The 17,967-nt window shown below is 45.5% G+C and overlaps 1 protein-coding gene across 3 annotated transcripts in view; it reads right to left on the reverse strand.

Annotated features, from left to right (window-relative positions):
- Positions 1–3,335: 3,335 nt before the first annotated feature.
- robo1 (roundabout, axon guidance receptor, homolog 1 (Drosophila)) overlaps positions 3,336–17,967 on the reverse strand; it is a 663,637-nt gene continuing 649,005 nt past the window's right edge. For all 3 annotated transcript variants that reach the window (XM_078560414.1, XM_078560413.1, XM_078560412.1), the window contains 3 exons: positions 14,283–14,603; positions 10,624–10,847; positions 3,336–4,872 (listed from right to left, as the gene is read on the reverse strand). In XM_078560414.1, the coding sequence (XP_078416540.1) occupies positions 4,858–4,872; positions 10,624–10,847; positions 14,283–14,603 (560 nt within the window). In that variant the 3' untranslated portion in view covers positions 3,336–4,857. The remainder of the gene's footprint in view (positions 4,873–10,623; positions 10,848–14,282; positions 14,604–17,967) is intronic.

Raw genomic sequence — 17,967 nt, forward strand, 5'->3', positions numbered from 1 at the left:
TCGATCGAGAGAAACTATTTAATACGATGGGAGAAGTACAGATAAAGGGGACATAACTGTAAAGTTGGAGTTTGACCATTTGTCAAGAAGCACTTCTTCCCACAAAGAGGAGTGGAAATTTGGACCTCCCTCCCCTAAGCTTTTGAGCCTGGGGGGGTCAAATGAAAATTTCAAAACTGAGATTGATAGAATTTAGTTCTGGCAAAAGAGCATCTACCTGAAATGTCAACTCTGTTTCTCTCTCCCAGGATTCTACCTGACCTGCTGAGTATTTCCAGCATTTTCTGGTTTTGTTTCAGATTTCCAGTAGGTGTAGGATTTTGCTATTATATTGTTGGGTCTTTGTTGGACCGGGTTATTAAGGGCTAGTGAAACAAGGCAAGTAGATGGAGTTAAGATACAGATCAGCTACAATCTAACCGAATGGCAGAATAGGCCTGAGGGGTTGAATGGCCTTTATCTATGTTGCCTTCACAGAAATGCAAAAGCCTTTTACATATGTGTGATGGAATACTCTCCACTTGCCTGTGAATAAACTTGACACCATCCAAGACAAAGCAGTTTGCTTGATTGGCACCCCGTCCACCACCTTAAACATTCGCTGCCTCCGGCACTGGTCCACAGTGGCATCAGTGTGAACCATGTACAAGGTGCGCCACAGCAACTCGCCAAACCCTTGCAAACTCATAACCTCTACCGCCTAGAAGGACAAGGGCAGCAGATACATGGGAGCACTGCCACCTGCAAGTTCTCCTCCAAGTCACTCACCATCCTGGCTTGGAAATATGTCGCCGTTCCTTCACTGTCGCTGGGTCAAAATCCTGGAACTCCCTCCCTAACAGCACTGTGGGTGTACCTACACCACATGGACTGCAGCGGTTCAAGAAGGCGTCTCACTTGGTACTTGGATCAGTGAGGAGGGCAAAAAAGGAATCGAGCCAGTGGGTGAGTGAGGGCAAATGGAGCTGGCAAGTGGGCAGGGAGACTTCATTAACACCCCATCCATCGGCAAATAAGAAGGTTGTGTTACCAATTTGGCAGCTATGGGGTTTCCTCTGGTGGCATCATCTTCTCAAGGGCAATCGGTGGATGGGCAGTAAGTGCAGATTCTGTCAGTGATGCCGACATCCATAGAACCATAGAACCATAGAACACTACAGCACAGAAAACAGGCCATTCGGCCCTTCTAGTCTGTGCCGAAATATTATTCCGCTAGTCCCATTGACCTGCACCTAGTCCATAACCCTCCAGACCTCTCCATCCATGTATCTAATTTATTCTTAAAACTTAAGAGTGAGCCCGCATTTACCACGTCAGATGGTAGCTCGTTCCACACTCTCACCACTCTCTGAGTGAAGAAGTTCCCCCTAAACCTTTCCCCTTTCACCCTAAAGCCATGTCCTCTCGTGTTTATTTCTCCTAATCTAAGTGGAAAGAGCCTACTCGCATCTACTCTGTCTATACCCCTCACAATTTTGTAAACTTCTATCAAATCTCCCCTCATTCTTCTACGCTCCAAGGAATAAAGTCCTAACCTGTTTAATCTTTCCCTGTAACTCAACTCCTTAAGACCCGGCAACATCCTAGTAAATCTTCTCTGCACTCTCTCAATCTTACTGATATCCTTCCTGTAGTTAGGCGACCAGAACTGCACACAATACTCCAAAGTTGGCCTCACCAATGTCTTATACAACCTCATCATAACATCCCAATTCCTATACTCAATACTTTGATTTATGAAGGCCAGTATGCCAAAAGCTTTCTTTACAACCTTGTCTACCTGTGACGCCACTTTCAGGGAACTATGTATCTGAACTCCCAGATCCCTTTGTTCCTCCGCACTCCTCAGTGCCCTACCATTTACTGTGTATGTCCTACCTTGGTCTGACCTTCCAAAATGTAACACCTCACACTTTTCTGCATTAAATTCCATCTGCCATTTTCTGGCCCATTTTTCCAGTTGGTCCAGATCTCTCTGCAAGCTTTGAAAGCCTTCCTCGCTGTCCACAACGCCTCCAATCTTAGTGTCATCAGCAAACTTGCTGATCCAATTCACCACATTATAATCCAAATAATTGATATAAACAACAAACAACAATAGTCCCAGTACAGATCCCTGAGGCACACCACTAGTCACAGACCTCCAGTCTGAGAAGCAATCATCCACTACCACTCTCTGTCTTCTCCCACACAGCCAATTTCGAATCCAGTTTACAACCTCTCCATGGATACCAAGTGTCTGAACCTTCTGAACTAACCTCCCATGTGGGACCTTGTCAAAGGCCTTACTAAAGTCCATGTAGACAACATCCACAGCCTTTCCTTCATCTACTTTCTTGGTAACCTCCTCGAAAAACTCTACAAGGTTCGTTAAACACGACCTACCACGCACAAAGCCATGCTGACTATCCTTAATCAGCCCTTGGCTGTCCAAATAATTATATATCCGATCTCTCAGAACATCTTCCAATAATTTACCTACTACTGATGTCAGGCTCACTGGCCTGTAATTACCTGGTTTACTTTTGGAGCCTTTTTTAAACAACGGAACAAACATGAGCTACCCTCCAATCCTCTGGCACCTCACCCGTGGCTAAGGACATTTTAAATATTTCTGCCAGGGCCCCTGCAATTTCTACACTAGTCTCCCTCAAGGTCCGAGGGAATATCATGTCAGGCCCGGGGGATTTATCTACCTTTATTCGCTGTAAGGCAGCAAGCACCTCCTCCTCTTTAATCTCTATATGTTCCATGAAACTACTGCTTGTTTCCCTTCCTTCCTTATACACTATGCCAGTTTCCTGAGTAAATACTGATGCAAAAAAACTGTTTAAGATCTCCCCCATCTCGTGAGGCTCCACACATAGACGACCACTCTGATCTTCAAGGGGACCAATTGTGTCCCTTACTATCCTTTTACTCTTAATATACTTGTAGAAACCCTTCGGGTTTACCTTCACATTATCTGCCAAAGCAACCTCATGTCTTCTTTTTGCCTTCCTGATTTCCTTTTTTAGTATTTTCTTACATTTTCTATACTCTACAAGTACCTCATTTGCTTCTTGTTGCCTATACCTGCTATACACCTCTCTCTTCTTCTTAACCAGATCGGCAATATCCCTTGAAAACCAAGGTTCCCTATGCCTGTTAACTTTGCCTTTAATCCTGACAGGAACATGCAAACTCTGCACTCTCAAAATTTCGCCTTTGAATCCCATGAATTAATTTTTAAAATGGTAACTCGTGGAGAACGTTTGACTCCGACAAATGGAGCCAGACTTGAGAAATATCTCAATATTAAGGAAAGAAAAGGCAATCAGAACACCGAGTATGTTTGTGATTTTGAGGACAATTTTTAATAAATAATGTGGCAAGGAAATTACATGTTTAGGATTATTTGATCCTGAATATGTAAATTTATGACTACGGAAAAGAACTCTTACATAAAAAGTACCAAAACAACGTGGACAGGTTCGCTGATTCCCTTTGCATGTCACACCGCCGCCCCTGGTAACCACATAATGGGTCCACGAGAAGTCCAATATTAAACCTTGATCCAATGACACCGCCTGTCACGTGAGATTGAAATCTGGTCTTTCTTCCATTTTTTTGGGGGGGGGGAAGGGGGTGTAACCTGTGTCTTTCCACGAAAGAATAACGCCGTACCCTGTTGATTATGTTGCTGTTTCCAAACAGCACCCTGCTACTGTGTCACTCTCCTCACCTTCTCCCACACCACGCTGAGTAGCAGTCAGTTGCCGTTGCATGTCACATCAGCAAAGAAAATTAAGAGGTTTTTTTTTGATATATAAGTGGACTCACAGCAGTAAAAGTCCTCATCGAAAAGTTTACGCAGACCAGGAAGTCTGAATCTGCTTGTATGTAAACAGCCACAAATTTTGTCTCAAGTCCTCTTCTGGACAGGAACCTTCTCTTACAAGAGGGACCAAATGAGAGAATTGCTTCCGTCACTCAGCTCTGTGCAAGTACTGAGTCTTCCTCACCCCTCCCGAACTAACCCTCACAAAACATTCCCCCCCTTTTCCTCCCTCGCTTCCCCCTCCCCCCCAAAAAAACAGCTTCTAATTCCCGGTGGTTGAAAATCGAACACTTCTCCTTTTCCTTCCACCTCCACCCAACCTCCCCACCCCACCCCACCCCCCCAGCCCTCCCTCTCCCTCTTTCCTCCGTCACACTCAATTCTCCAGAAAGATGTAGGAGGTTAATAACTACCATTAAAAAATGGTTTTCCTTTCAAAATTAAAAGTTTAGTGATTGTGCTTTTGAAACCAAGAAATAAACAAAAAAAAAACATTAAAACAGTGCATTACAACGACCAAAAAAAATTATATATATTATTAAAAAAAAGCAATTCAGCTTTGTGCCAAGTTGGCTATTCTTTGGAGGATGGTGTTTAACACACGACTTATTTACAACAGGGTTGAATGGGAAGCTGGAGGATCAATGGGATGTGAAGAAACAAAAAAAATCCAGTACATATTTACAATATGAATCACCCCATTTCTGTTTTCCGTGTTGAAGGAACTCATTCTTTCAAACAAACAAAATTGGTTGGAGTTGAGTGACGGTTAAGTCCAGACATAAATTACAATTTAAAAGCCAAGATTGCCCCTGCCCCACCCCACTCAAAAAAAAAAGTCAAAATTAAAAATAAAAAAATAACTGACGTGGTCAATCAACACGATGCAAACATTCATTAATTTACATGGTTTGTCGTTGCACCAAACATTATATCTGGCATCAAATGTCATCCATGGGCAGGAGTTTTACAAAAACTGTTATATAGATCTCTCCAAAGTCCAATCGGAGTTAATCATTTGTCATAAGCTTTGTTCTTCAGCTTTCAATTTCCTGCAAATAGAAAGAAGAAGTGGAAATAGGTCAAAAGCTTAAACCGCACTCATTATGTTTTCATCCATTTCTCTCCCTCCCCTAACAGTATCAGCCCAGGTATATCAGGGTAGCAGAGATTATGGTCTTGAATTATAGGTTTAATTATCAGATTCTGAACACAAGGAAGCAAGGAATAGGAGCAGGAGTAGACCACACAGCCCGTCAAGGCTGCTCTGTCATCCAATATGATCATGGCTAATCTTGGGCTTCAACTCCATTTTCCTGCCCACTCCCCATATCCCTTGATTCCCTGAGAGATCAAAAATCTGTCTATCCCAGTCTTAAATATATTCAATGATAGAGCATCCACAACCCTCTGAGGTGGAGAATTCCAAAGGTTAACAACTCTCTGAGTGAAGTAATGTCTCTTTATCTCAGTCTTAAATGATCAGCCCCTTATCCTGAGACTGTTTTTTTTTTCATTCATTCATGGGAAGTGGGCATCGCTGGCTAGGCAAGAATTTACTGCCTGTCCTTAATTGTCTTTGAGAGGGTGGTGGTGAGCTGCCTTCATGAACCGCTGCAGTTCATGTGGTGTAGGTACACCCACATGGCTGTTAGAAAGGGAGTTCCAAGATTTTGACCCAGCGACAGTGAAGGAACGGCGATATATTTCCAAGTCAGGGTGATGTGTGACTTGGAGGGGGACTTCCAGGTGGTGGTGTTCCCATGCATCTGTGGCCCTTGTCCTTCTAGATGATAGAAGGATGTGGGTTTGGAAGGTACTGCCTAAGGAGCCTTGGTGAGTTCCTGCAGTGCATCTTGTAAATAGCACACACTGCTGCTACTGTGCGTCGGTGGTGGAGGGAGTGAATGTTGGTGGGTGTGGTGCCAACCAAGTGGACTGCTTTGTCCTGAATGGTGTCAAGCTTTTTCAGTGTTGTGGAAGCTGCACTCATCCAGGCAAGTGGGGAATATTCTATCACACTCCTAACTTGTGCCTTGTAGATGGTGGACGGGCTTTGGGGAGTCAGGAGGTGAGTTACTCACCACATGATTCCTAGCCTCTGACTTGCCACAGTATTTTTCTGGCTAGTCCAGTTCAGTTTCTGGTCAATGGTAACCACCAGGATGTTGATAGTGGAGGATTCAGTGATGATAATGCCATTGAACATGAAGGGGTGATTGTTCGATTCCATCTTGTTGGAGATGGTCATTGCCTGACACTTGTGTGGCATGAATGTTACTTGCCACTTGTCAGCCCAAGCCTGGATATTGTCCAGGTCTTGCTGTATTTGGACACAGACTGCTTCAGTATCTGAGGAGTCGCAAATGGTGCTGAACATTGTGCAATCGTCAGCGAACATCCCCACTTCTGACCTTATGATGGAAGGAAGGTCATTGATGAAGCAGCTGAAGATGGTTGGGCCCAGGACACTACCCTGAGGAACTCCTGCAACGATGTCCTGGACCTGAGGTGACTGACCTCCAACAACCACAACCATCTTCCATTGTGCTAGGTTTAACTCCAACCAACTGAGGGTTTTCCCCCTGATGCCCATTGACTCCAGTTTTACCAGGGCTCCTTGATGCCACACTCGGTCAAAGCGGCCTTGATGAGCTCACCTCACCTCAGGTGTTCAGCTCTTTTGTTCACGTTTGAACCAAGGCTGTAATGAGGTCAGGAGCTGAGTGACCCTGGCGTAGTCAGTGAGCAGGTTATTATTAAGCAAGTGCCGCTCGATAGCACTGTTGATGACCCCTTCCATCACTTTACTGATGATCGAGAGTAGACTGATGGGGCGGTAATTGGCTGGGTTGGATTTGTTCTGATTTTTGTGTACAGGACATACCTGGGCAATTTTCCACATTGCCAGGTAGATGTCAGTGTTGTAGCTGCACTGGAACATCTTGGCTAAGGGTGTGGCAAGTTCTGCAGTACAAGTCTTCAGTACTATTGCCAGAATATTGTCAGGGCCCATAGCCTTTGCAGTATCCAGTGCCTTCAGCCATTTCTTGATATCACATGGAGTGATTGAATTGGCTGAAGACTGGCATCTATGATGCTGGGGACCTCCAGAGGCGACTGAGATTAATCATCCACTCGGCACTTCTGGCTGTAGATTGTCGCAAATGCTTCAGCCTTATCTTTGGCACTGATATGCTGGGCTCCCCCATCATTGAGGATGGGGATATTTGTGGAGCCCCCTCTTCTAGTGAGATGTTTAATTGTCCACCCCCATTCACGACTGGATGTGGCAGGGCTGTAGAGTTTTAATCTGATCCATTGGTTGTAGGATCGCTTGGCTCCATCTATCTCATGCTGCTTCCATTGTTTGGTGTGCAGTCTTGTGTTGTAGCTTCACCAGGATGACACCTCAGTTTTAGGTATGCCCAGTGCTACTCCTGGCATGCCTTCCTGCACTCTTCATTGAACCAAGGTTGATTCCCTAGTTTGGTGGTAATGGTAGAGTGTGGGATATGCCGGTGCATGAGGTTACAGAAGGTGCTTGAGTACAATTCTGCTGCTGCTGATGGCCCACAGCACCTCATGCTTTCCCAGTCTTGACTTGCTAGATCTGTTTGAAATCTATCCCAACCCCGCCAGCAGAAACAATCTCTCAGTGTCTGCCCTATCAAGCCCCCTCAGAATTTTGTACATTTTATTGAGATCGCCTCTCATTCTGCTAAGCTCTAGGGAACATTAGCTGAATTTACTCAGCCTCTCATAATAGACAACCCCTTAATCCCAGTGATCAATTTAGTGAACCTTCACTGTACCGCCTCCAATGCAAGTACATCCTTTCTTAAATATGGAGGCTAAAGGTTGGACGGGCAGGTCTTTAATTATCTTAACAAGCCTGTCAATGGCCTCAATTGGCCATTGACAGGTCAGCGGGTGGACAGCTGACTTCGCTGTTCTCCCGCCTTCCTAAAAATTTAAAGGGACCGGGATGATGTTGGGGGTTCCTCCTGATGTCATCCCGCGTCATTTTCTTGTCGGCGAGCGGGCCCCGCCCCAGAGATGAAAGGTCAATGCCCAGTCCAATGCACCACTCACGATATTGTGATTTATGTAGTGTGGGTGACCTGTGTAATGTATGGCAGTGCAGCGGCTTTGTTGCTGGGCTAATGATCTCCAAACATGAGCTCAATGCTGCCACAATGTAGCTGAGAAATTTAAATTTTATTAAATAAATCTGGAATAAAATGTTGCTATCAGTAATGGTGATTGTAATTTAAAAAAAACCCATCTGGTTCACTAATGTCATTTAGGGAAGGAAATCTGCCGTCCTTACCTGGGTCTGGCCTACATGTGACTCCAGACCCACAGCAATGTGCTTGACCTTAAACTGCCCCCTGAAATGGCCAGACAAGCCACTCAGTTGTGTTCACCGCCATCTCAAGGATAATTAGGGATGGGCAATAAATGCTGCCCTTGACAGCACTACCCACCATCCTGTGGATGAATTTTTAAAAAAAGCCCCCTTGAAGGGTTTTATTATGATTCTAGAAGGTTTAAGGGGCAGATAGGGAGAGAAACTATTTCCTCATGGGGGTAGTCCAGAATACATAACCTTACAGCCAGGCCATATAGGAGCGCAAGATGCACTTTTTCACACAAAGGGGAGTGGAAATCTGGAATTCTCTCCCCACAAAAAAGCTGTTGAGGCTGGGGGTCAACTGGAAATAGAAACTTCAAAACTGAGGCTGATAGACTTTTGTTAGGCAAAGAGTTATGGAACCACAAGCTAAAAGCAAAACAGTGCGGATGCTGGAAATCTGAAATAAAAACAAAAACTGATGGAAAAACTCAGCAGGTCTGACAGCATCTGTGGAGATAAAGACCGAGTTAACATTTCGAGTCCGTATGACTCTTCATCAGAACTAAAGAGGAGTAAAAATGTGGTGAAATATATACTGTTTAAGGCGGGGGTGGTGGGACAGGTGAAACTGGATAGAGGGCCAGTGATAGGTAGAGGCGAAGGAGAGATTGCAAAAGATGTCACAAACTAAAGGTCGAAGAGGTGTTGATGGTGGTGATAGTGACTAAAGGAGGTGCTAATGGTGACATTAAGAGTGGAAAGCAGGATGAGCAAGTGACGGATGGCCGGGGGGGAGGGGACGGTGTGGGAGAAAAGATCGAAATAGGCTAAAAGTTGGGGATAAAACAATGAATGGAAATAAATTTTAAAAATAATAATAATAATAAAAATAGGTGGGAAAAATATATATATATATTTTAAAATAAATATTAGAAAAAAGGGGATCAAAAAGGGGTGAGTTCATGGTCTGAAGTTGTTGAACTCAATATTCAGTCCGGAAGGCTGTAAAGTGCCTAGTCGGAAGATGAGGTGCTGTTCCTCCAGTTTACGTTGAGCTTCACTGGAACTTTGCAGCAAGCCAAGGACGGACATGTGGGCAAGAGAGCAGGGTGGAGTGTTAAAATGGCAAGCCACAGGGAGGTCTGGGTAATGCTTGCAGAACACCTTAAACAGTATATATTTCACCACATTTTTACTCCTCTATAGTTCTGAAGAAGAGTCTCGAACGGACTCGAAACGTTAACTCTGTCTTTCTCTCCACAGAGGCTGTCAGACCTGCTGAGTTTTCCTGCTGAGCAGGTTTTTGTTTTTGTTTTGGATTTCCAGCACCTGCAGTATTTTGCTTTTATCTTATGGAACCATGGTGGGTAGATGGCGTTAAGGTGCAGTAAAACTGTGATCTAACTGGATAGGGGAACAGGCTGGAAGGGGGACAGGCTGGAAGGGGGACAGGCTGGAAGGGGCGAAGAGCCTCATCCTGTTGTTACGTGGCCAAGTGCGGAGTGGCAAGCTCTTCAGTTCAGCAGAGACTCTTCCCGTTGATTCATGTTGCAGCTGCAAAGAGGAGATTTGGCACAGAGAACAGTGATGAGGCATTCCTGCAAGATCGAGCTATGGGGAGAACCTGGAAAAGCTGTGTGGGTCGCAACAGCGGAAGGAGGGGCATGTGAGCAGATACATATTGACATCTAAGATAATAGTCAATGTAGAAAAGTTAGGGTGGAAAACCTCTTTCGAGGGGCAGTGGGAGAAGAGGATTCAGGGTCAAACTGGAAGCTCTGAAGAGACTGCAGAAGCTGGGATTGTTCTCCTTAGAGCAGAGAAGGTTGAGGGAGGTTCAATAGGATTGCCCAAATTCTGACGGGTCAATAAGGAGAAAGTGTCGGTTGGTAACCAAAAAACACAGATATGATTTGAGTGGCCAAAGTATCAGAGGGTCAGACAGGCAGAATCTTTTATTACGCAGCGAGCTGTTGTGATCTGGAACGCGCTGCCTGAAATGGCGGTGGAAGCAGATTCAATAGGAACTTTCAGAAAGGAATTGGATAAATACTTGAAGGGGAAATATTTGCAGGGCTCAGGGGAAAGGGCGGGAGTTGGAGTGGAATAAAAACAGAAAATGCTGGAAAAGCTTAGCGGGTATGGTAGCATTTGTGGGAGTTGGAGTGGAACTGATTGGATAGCCCTTTCAAGGAGCCATCACAGGCATGATGGGCTGAATGGCCTTCTCCTGTGCTCACTGATTCTCTGATGGGTTCGACTGAATCTTTCAGAATGGATTGAGGATGAATGCTCTGTCACATCAATCATGGAATGTTGTCAAGTCCCTACGTTCACAAGAACTAACAAACTGCCACTTCTACAGCTGCCCCCAAGCCCCAAGCCCCCAGTCCCAGCCTCCCTGCCTCCTGCTCCCAGGCACCAACAGATCTGGATCATTCACCTCAAAATCTTCTTCTTCACACTCGTACGTTCCCATTTCTTGTAGACCGGCTTCCGATGGGTTCCTGCGGGATGCACCTGTGCTGCTACCTGGTATGGCCTGTTCCGCTCTCCTCCGACCTCCAGACCCTCTTGATGACATGGAGCTGGATGAGCTAGGCTCCCTGGGATTCTGCGCGGAGGGGAAGGTTGGCCGGCTGTATGGAAGGACGTCCTCCGCTGCACCTGCATGACAAATGTGGAGATAAGAGTTGGGGTGAGGTAACCTAGAGGAATCTTAATCATTTTCCTCACTCATTGCTCTTCCCTCAACACTTTGACAGCATTGGAAGGAGTTAGGCAGGTGAGTGTATCAATTCCAATGATGATTGGTCCAAATGGATGCTCTCCATAGGTGCACATTTCACCCTGTCAATACCCCAACCCACCCCCTGCCAGGGTGGGGAACTGGGCGAGTAAAATGCTGGAATTCAGTGACAGGAAACTGGCCAACTGGATAACTAGATTGTGTGGAATCGGGCGGAAAAGGTCTGAAACCCGGGGTGCACAAAGGGCATATACCGAGCCTAGGGTAGCTGCAGGGACTGATAGGGGGTCTGGAGCCTTCCAAAGTGCTCAGTAGATGGGGTGATCTGTGCAGGGTGCTCTACAAATTTCTTCTGGAACTCACGGGAGTGCTCCAGTTCCTCATGGCCCCAAAGAGAGCCACTTCAGTTGACTTCCCAGGTTTAAGCTATTGGATTGCACTGTGCTGGAAAGCCACTCACTTTCAGGTGAAATGATGTTAGTGTCCTATTGACGTAATTGGACTCTGATTTGCACCGATGCATGAGGTTCTCACCTGAGGCAGGTAAAATGTAGTGTTGCCAATTCTGATTGGATGAATTCCAGGAGGCTTCATCACCTGATCTCCCATCTCCATTTGCCCTGCCCTTAACCTTCCTCTATTGGCTGCCAGACATGTTCAACCCAAGGCAAATTGGAGATGAACAAAGTCCTTGATCCTGATTGGATGATCATTGGCTTTCAGTCAAACAGCCCTTTCCCCCTAATGTCCAATATTTCTTGATCAACGCAAACTTTGAGACAGTGAGAAATAACACATTTTCCTTTAATGCCCCTATGTTTTCTTTCATGTTTGGTTCACAGCAGCATCCTAGAGGTTCATCTTTAATTCCTGAAGACTCCAGGATAGCTGGAGGATTAGGAACTCCAATCTCATATGCCTCAAAAATCAGGCGTGCTAAAATTGCAGCTGAGTATGAAGCAATATTTTACAAAGCAACCTATTTGATTGGCACCCCACCCACCACCTTCAACATTCACTCCCTCCACCACTGGCACACAGAAGCCGCAGTGTGTACCATCTACAAGAGGCACTGCAGCAACTCACCAAGGCTCCTTAGACAGCATCTTCCAAACTCACAACCACTACCACCCAGGAGGACAAGGGCAGCAGATACATGCAAGTTCCCCTCCCACCCACTCACCATCCTGACTTGGAACTATATTTTTTTTATTCGTTCATGGGATGTGGGCTTCGCTGGCTAGGCCAACATTTATTGCACACAACAAAAATAGAATTACCTGGAAAAACTCAGCAGGTCTGGCAGCATCAGCGGAGAAGAAAAGAGTCGACGTTTCGAGTCCTCACAACCCTTCAACAGAACTGAGTAAAGTTAGGAGAGGGGTGAAATATAAACTGGTTTAAGGTTGAATGTTGAAGGTGGTGGGTGGGGTGCCAATCAAACCAGCTTAAACCAGCTTATATTTCACCCCTCTCCTAACTTTACTCAGTTCTGCTGAAGGGTCATGAGGACTCGAAACGTCAACTCTTTTCTTCTCCGCCGATGCTGCCAGACCTGCTGAGTTTTTCCAGGTAATTCTGTTTTTGTTTTGGATTTCCAGCATCCGCAGCAGTTTTTTGTTTATATATATATTTATTTATTGCCCACCCCTAATTGCTCTGGAGAAGGCGGTGGTGAGCTGCCTTCTTGAACCGCTACAGTCCATGTGGTGTGGGTACTCCCAGAGTCCTGTTAAGGAGGGAACTATATTGCCGTTCCTTCACTGTCACTGGGTCAAAATCCTGGAACTCCCTCCCTAACAGCGCTGTGGGTGTACCTACACCACATGGGGCTGCAGCGGTTCAAGAAGGCAGCTCACCACCACCTTCTCAAGGGCAATTAGGGATGGGCAATAAATACCAGTGATGTCCACATCCCATGAAAATTTTTTTTAAAACTGCCTCACCCCTGCCTGCCCAATTGTGGTGGGGTGGGGGCATGAGGCAGGGTAGTTAAAATTTCTACCTGAGTGCCAGGAGGCTATTCAACTACAGGGGTGAGCAGCAACAGCACTCCTGCTCCTGCCCTCATACAATCCACATTTCTTGCCCAAGGTTATTGGTTGCAGTAGACTAGCAAATTTGAGGTTGTGAGTTCAAATTTTATAGGGGAAACTTTTGAAACTGAAGTCAATAAATCTGGTCATTTCTGGCTTGGCACCAGGAAAGTGACTATCAAAATTGATAAAGAGTGAAATAACTGGAATTTATATAATGGGCTGCACAACCTCAGGACTCCCCAATGTAGTTTACAGCCAATGAAGTACTTTTTTGAAGTGTAGCAACTGTTGTAATGTAGGAAACACTGCAGCCAATTTGCACACAGCAAGCTCCCACAAACAGTAATGAAAATCTGTTGTTTTGGTTATGTTGGTAGAGGGATAAATATTGGTCAGCCTACCAGGGGGAACTCTTCTGCTCTTCTTTAAAATAGTGCATTGTGATCTCTGGAATCCAACTGAGAGGCCTCGGTTTAAGGTCTTATCTGAAAGACAGCGCCACAGACAGTGCAGCACTCTCTCAGTACTGCACTGGGTGCGTCAACTTAGATTTTGCGCTCATCTCTCTGGAGTGGCACCTTTTGGATTATCGCTACAAACCAAATAGATTCACTAATGGCCTTCTGGGAAGGGAATCTCGCCATTCCAGTCCCACGCCATGTGGCTGCCTCTTACAGAAGGGCAATGAGAAATGGTTTACCAACGTTGGCCACAGCTGAGGAATAATGTGAGAACATTCGGAAGTGTCGATGCTGGCAATGTTTCCCTCACTAGTCCAGGGGCGCTGGGAAAAATTGTGGAACCCACCATCGATAAGACATATTAAGGTAGTCACTAATAAATCTAACAGGGAATCCAGGAGAAACTTTTATATGTAGTCTTGAGGTGAATAGCATAAATGCATTTAAGGGGAAGCTAGAGAAGTACATGAGGGAGAAAGGAATAAAAGGATATGGTGATAGGGGGAGATGAAGTAGGGCAGGAGGAGGCTCATGTAGCGTAAAAACACTAGCATAGGCCAGTGGGGCTGAATGGCCTGTTTCTATGCTGTAAATTCTATGTAACTGGTCCATGCTGGTGTCCATTCTGCACACTAACAACATCCCCCAACTCTAAGTAGCTCTTCCCGCCCTGTCTCCATATTCCTCTCGTCCCTTTCCTTTCATTGTAACAGTAATTATACTTCATTGCCTGTAAAGCACTCTGAGGCGGTGAGAGGTGCTACTGAAATGCAAATTCCTTCCCCTTCTTCCCAGGTTAGGAATCCTGCCGAAGCTCTCCAGGCACACGGAGCAGTGATTCCCGGTATCTTACCTGGGGGGAGCCGGGCCTTTGGCTGGGAGTTCTCCCGCTTGCCGGCCTTGTTCAGGCGTTGTTTGGCGCCGTGGACCTCATTCTGCCAGTGATCCGGAGGGTCTCGGCCCTCAGCCGGGTTCGTGCGGCCTTCCGGAAGGTGCCGGGCATCCGTGCCTTCCCTCCCTCGGAGGCCGCCGGCCTTCCTGTCTCCGGCCCGCTCTGCCTTCTGCTCCGCCGAGTGCGGTTTCGGTAGCATGGGAGGCCAGGCTTCCAGGTGGCTCTTCGTCTGGAAGCTGGGCGATTTGATGGCTGGAGGGGGAATCGGTGGTGGAGGCAGCTCTGAGGTTGTAAGCACATAAAAATAATTTCCTTTCTCATTAAGTTCTCGCATTCCAAAATCTCTCCTGCACCCCACTCACCTCACTCCCAGGTCCCGGATAACAACGGAAACTTATACTTGTGCACCCATTTCAATGTGGTTAGAACATTCCAAGGTGCTTCGAGGAACATTACCAAACAGAATTAGACACCCGGACACAATAAGGAGATATTAGGATAGGTGACCCAAGACTTGGTCACAAACACAGAAAATGCTGGAAAAACTCAGCAGGTCTGACAGCATCTGTGGAGAGAAAGACAGAGTTAAGGTTTCGAGTCTATACGACACTCCTTCAAAGGACTGAAGCACTGATGGGCAAGACACCAGAATTAGAGGAATGCAGAGGGTTGTGGGGCTGGGGGCCTTGGCAGAGGTAGGGAGGGGTGAGGCCATGGAGGGATTTGTAAACAAGGATGGGAACACACTCTGCCATCCAGTTGTTAGCATCTGCATGAGATAGCATAGCTTTGCTAGTAGTTGCTGAATGACATCCCCTCCATCATAGCACAGAAGGTGGCCATTCAGCCCATCCTATTTTTGACACTCTTTGTTATGTGTAGATATTAAACAAGTTGGGATTACTCTTCTTTGGGCAGGGAAGATTAAAGGAGAGTTTAATAGAGGAGTTCAAAATCATAAGTGCCTGTGAGTAATTAAGGAGAAACTCTTTTCACTAGCAGGTCAGTAATCAAACACCGTAGATTTCAGATAATGTGAACAGAACCATAGGATGAAGAGGGATTATTTTTTACGCAGCGAGTTATGATGATCTGGAACACGCTGCCTGAAAGGACGGCGGAAGCAGACTCAATAGTAACTTTCCAAAGAGAATTTAACATTTCCTAGAAAAGGAAAAAAAATTGGAGGGCTATAGGGAAAGAGCTATAGGGGAAATGGGACTATTGGATAACACTTTCAAGAGCCAGCACAGGCAAAATTGGGCCGAATTGCCTTCTTCTGTGCTGTTTGATTCTTTAAGATCGAGCTGAGGCGGCTGCCAGTGAGGTAAGTGGAGGGTGGGGTGTCCCGATCACAGGATGTGGGGGGTTCCAGTGGCAAGAGACACCCAAACACACTTTCCACGAGTTCACCCAGGAACAACGGAACTTCCACTGAAATGTGATCAGCCAGCTTGGCACAGACTGAGGATCAAACCTGCAGCCTTCTTTACTGGTCTGTCAGAGAGTTGTGGGTTTAAGTCCCATTCCAGAGACTTGAGCACATCATCCAGGCTGATACTGCAGCGACAGTGCTGAGGGAGTGCTGCACTGTCTTTCAGATGTTAAACCGACGCCCCATTCGCCCTTTCAGATGGATGTAAAAGGTCCAATTTCTAAGAAAAGCTGGGGAGTTCTCCCCAGTGTCCTGGGCCAGAGTTTATTCCTCAATCAACCTCGCTACGTCTGGTTAGTTGGTCATTTTCACGTTGCTGTTTGTATGAGCTTGCTGTCTGCAAACTGGCTGCTGTGTTTCCTACATTAGCACCATCACTACACTTCAAAAGTACACCATTGGCTCTAAAGCACTTTGGGTCATCTTGAACTAGCGGAAGGCATGACAGAAATGTAAGTCTTTCCACACTAGACAATGCATTTTCCCAATGAGTCACAGCGCGTGGGAGAGGCAAGAAGCTGGGACCACTGACAACGCTAACGGAATGAAGAATATTAAAAACAATAGCAGTGCTGAGGAATAATTCTGTGATCCTACTGGAAGCATTTAATATTCATCAGAAAAGCCAATGGCTTTTTGGCTGCATCCTTCTTAATTCAAAACACCTGGATTCCAGGCTGACCCAGTGCGTGACCTCTAATTAAATACCCTGTTCTTTTTCAATCTAATTTTCCTCAGACAAAACCACATTGCATTCCCCAGTCTCCGAGTCAGCTTTTTCATTATACAATCACCCCTGGCAGTGACTTCCTAATATCAGGGGTTTAGGCGCACAAACTCCCGATCTATTTTAATCTTCCGTTTGATTATTGCTGTTCTCTCAACCCAATCCTAACCCTAAGGGCCAAGGCTGTTGCGATTATATCTGGTAATGAATCGCATTAAAGTTCCTTGGACTTGGTTTGAACCCTCTCTGCCCATCATTGCAATCTTTGCTTTCACCGTATTCACATTACTTACACCTGCGCCTAACCCACCGACCCCCACCCTCTGACACGCTCGGTTTTGTCTTTCCCTCTTCTAAAGTTGGGCAATCCCAGGAACTGGGATAATTCCACAGCAACTGTCACGAGTAGAGTGACCTGTACAGGATAGATTTATTACATAAAATAATAGATACACAAGAATCAGATACAGGCTGGAAACAAATAGGAGGTGTGGAGAGTTTATATATAACATAAGAGATACTGGAGCGAGTTACATTCTGGAATCTAATCGAGGGGTTCGGGGTGGTTTATATATAGAATAATAGATACCTGGGAGTGAGTTACAGACTGGAATCTAATCGAGGGGTTCAGGGCGGTTTATATATAGAATAATAGATACCTGGGAGTGAGTGACAGACTGGAATCTAATCGAGGGGTTCGGGGTGGTTTATATATAGAATAACAGATACCCGGGAGTGGATTCCAGACTGGAATCTAATCGAGGTGTTCAGGGTGATTTATATATAAAATAACAGATACCCGGGAGTGAATTACAGGCTGGTATCTAATCGAGGGGTTTGGGTGGTTTATATATAGAATAACAGATACCCAGGTGTGAGTTACAGACTGGAATCTAATCAAGATGTTCAGGGGATTTATTTATAGAATAACAGATACCCGGGAGTGAGTTATAGGCTGGAATCTAATCGAGGGGTTTGGGTGGTTTATATATAGAATAACAGATACCCGGGAGTGAGTTACCGACTGGAATCTAATCGAGAGGTTCGGGGTGGTTTATATATATATTAACAGATACCTGGGAGTGAGTTACAGACTGGAATCTAATCGAGAGGCTTGAGGTGGTTTATATATAGAATAACAGATACCCGGAATTGGATTCCAGACTGAAATCTAATCGAGAGGTTCGGGGTGGTTTATATATATATTAACAGATACCTGGGAGTGAGTTACAGACTGGAATCTAATCGAGAGGCTCGAGGTGGTTTATATATAGAATAATAGATACCCAGGAGTGAGTTACAGACTGGAATCTAATCGAGGGGTTCAGGTGGTTTATATATAGAATAATAGATACCTGGGAGTGAGTTACAAACTGGAATCTAATCGAGGGGTTCGGGGTGATTTATATATAGAATAACAGATACCTGGGAGTGAGTTACAGACTGGAATCTAATCAAGAGGCTCGAGGTGGTTTATATATAGA

The sequence above is a fragment of the Cetorhinus maximus genome, chromosome 16, assembly GCF_964194155.1.
Source record: "Cetorhinus maximus chromosome 16, sCetMax3.hap1.1, whole genome shotgun sequence".
Classification (NCBI taxonomy): Eukaryota; Metazoa; Chordata; class Chondrichthyes; order Lamniformes; family Cetorhinidae; genus Cetorhinus; species Cetorhinus maximus.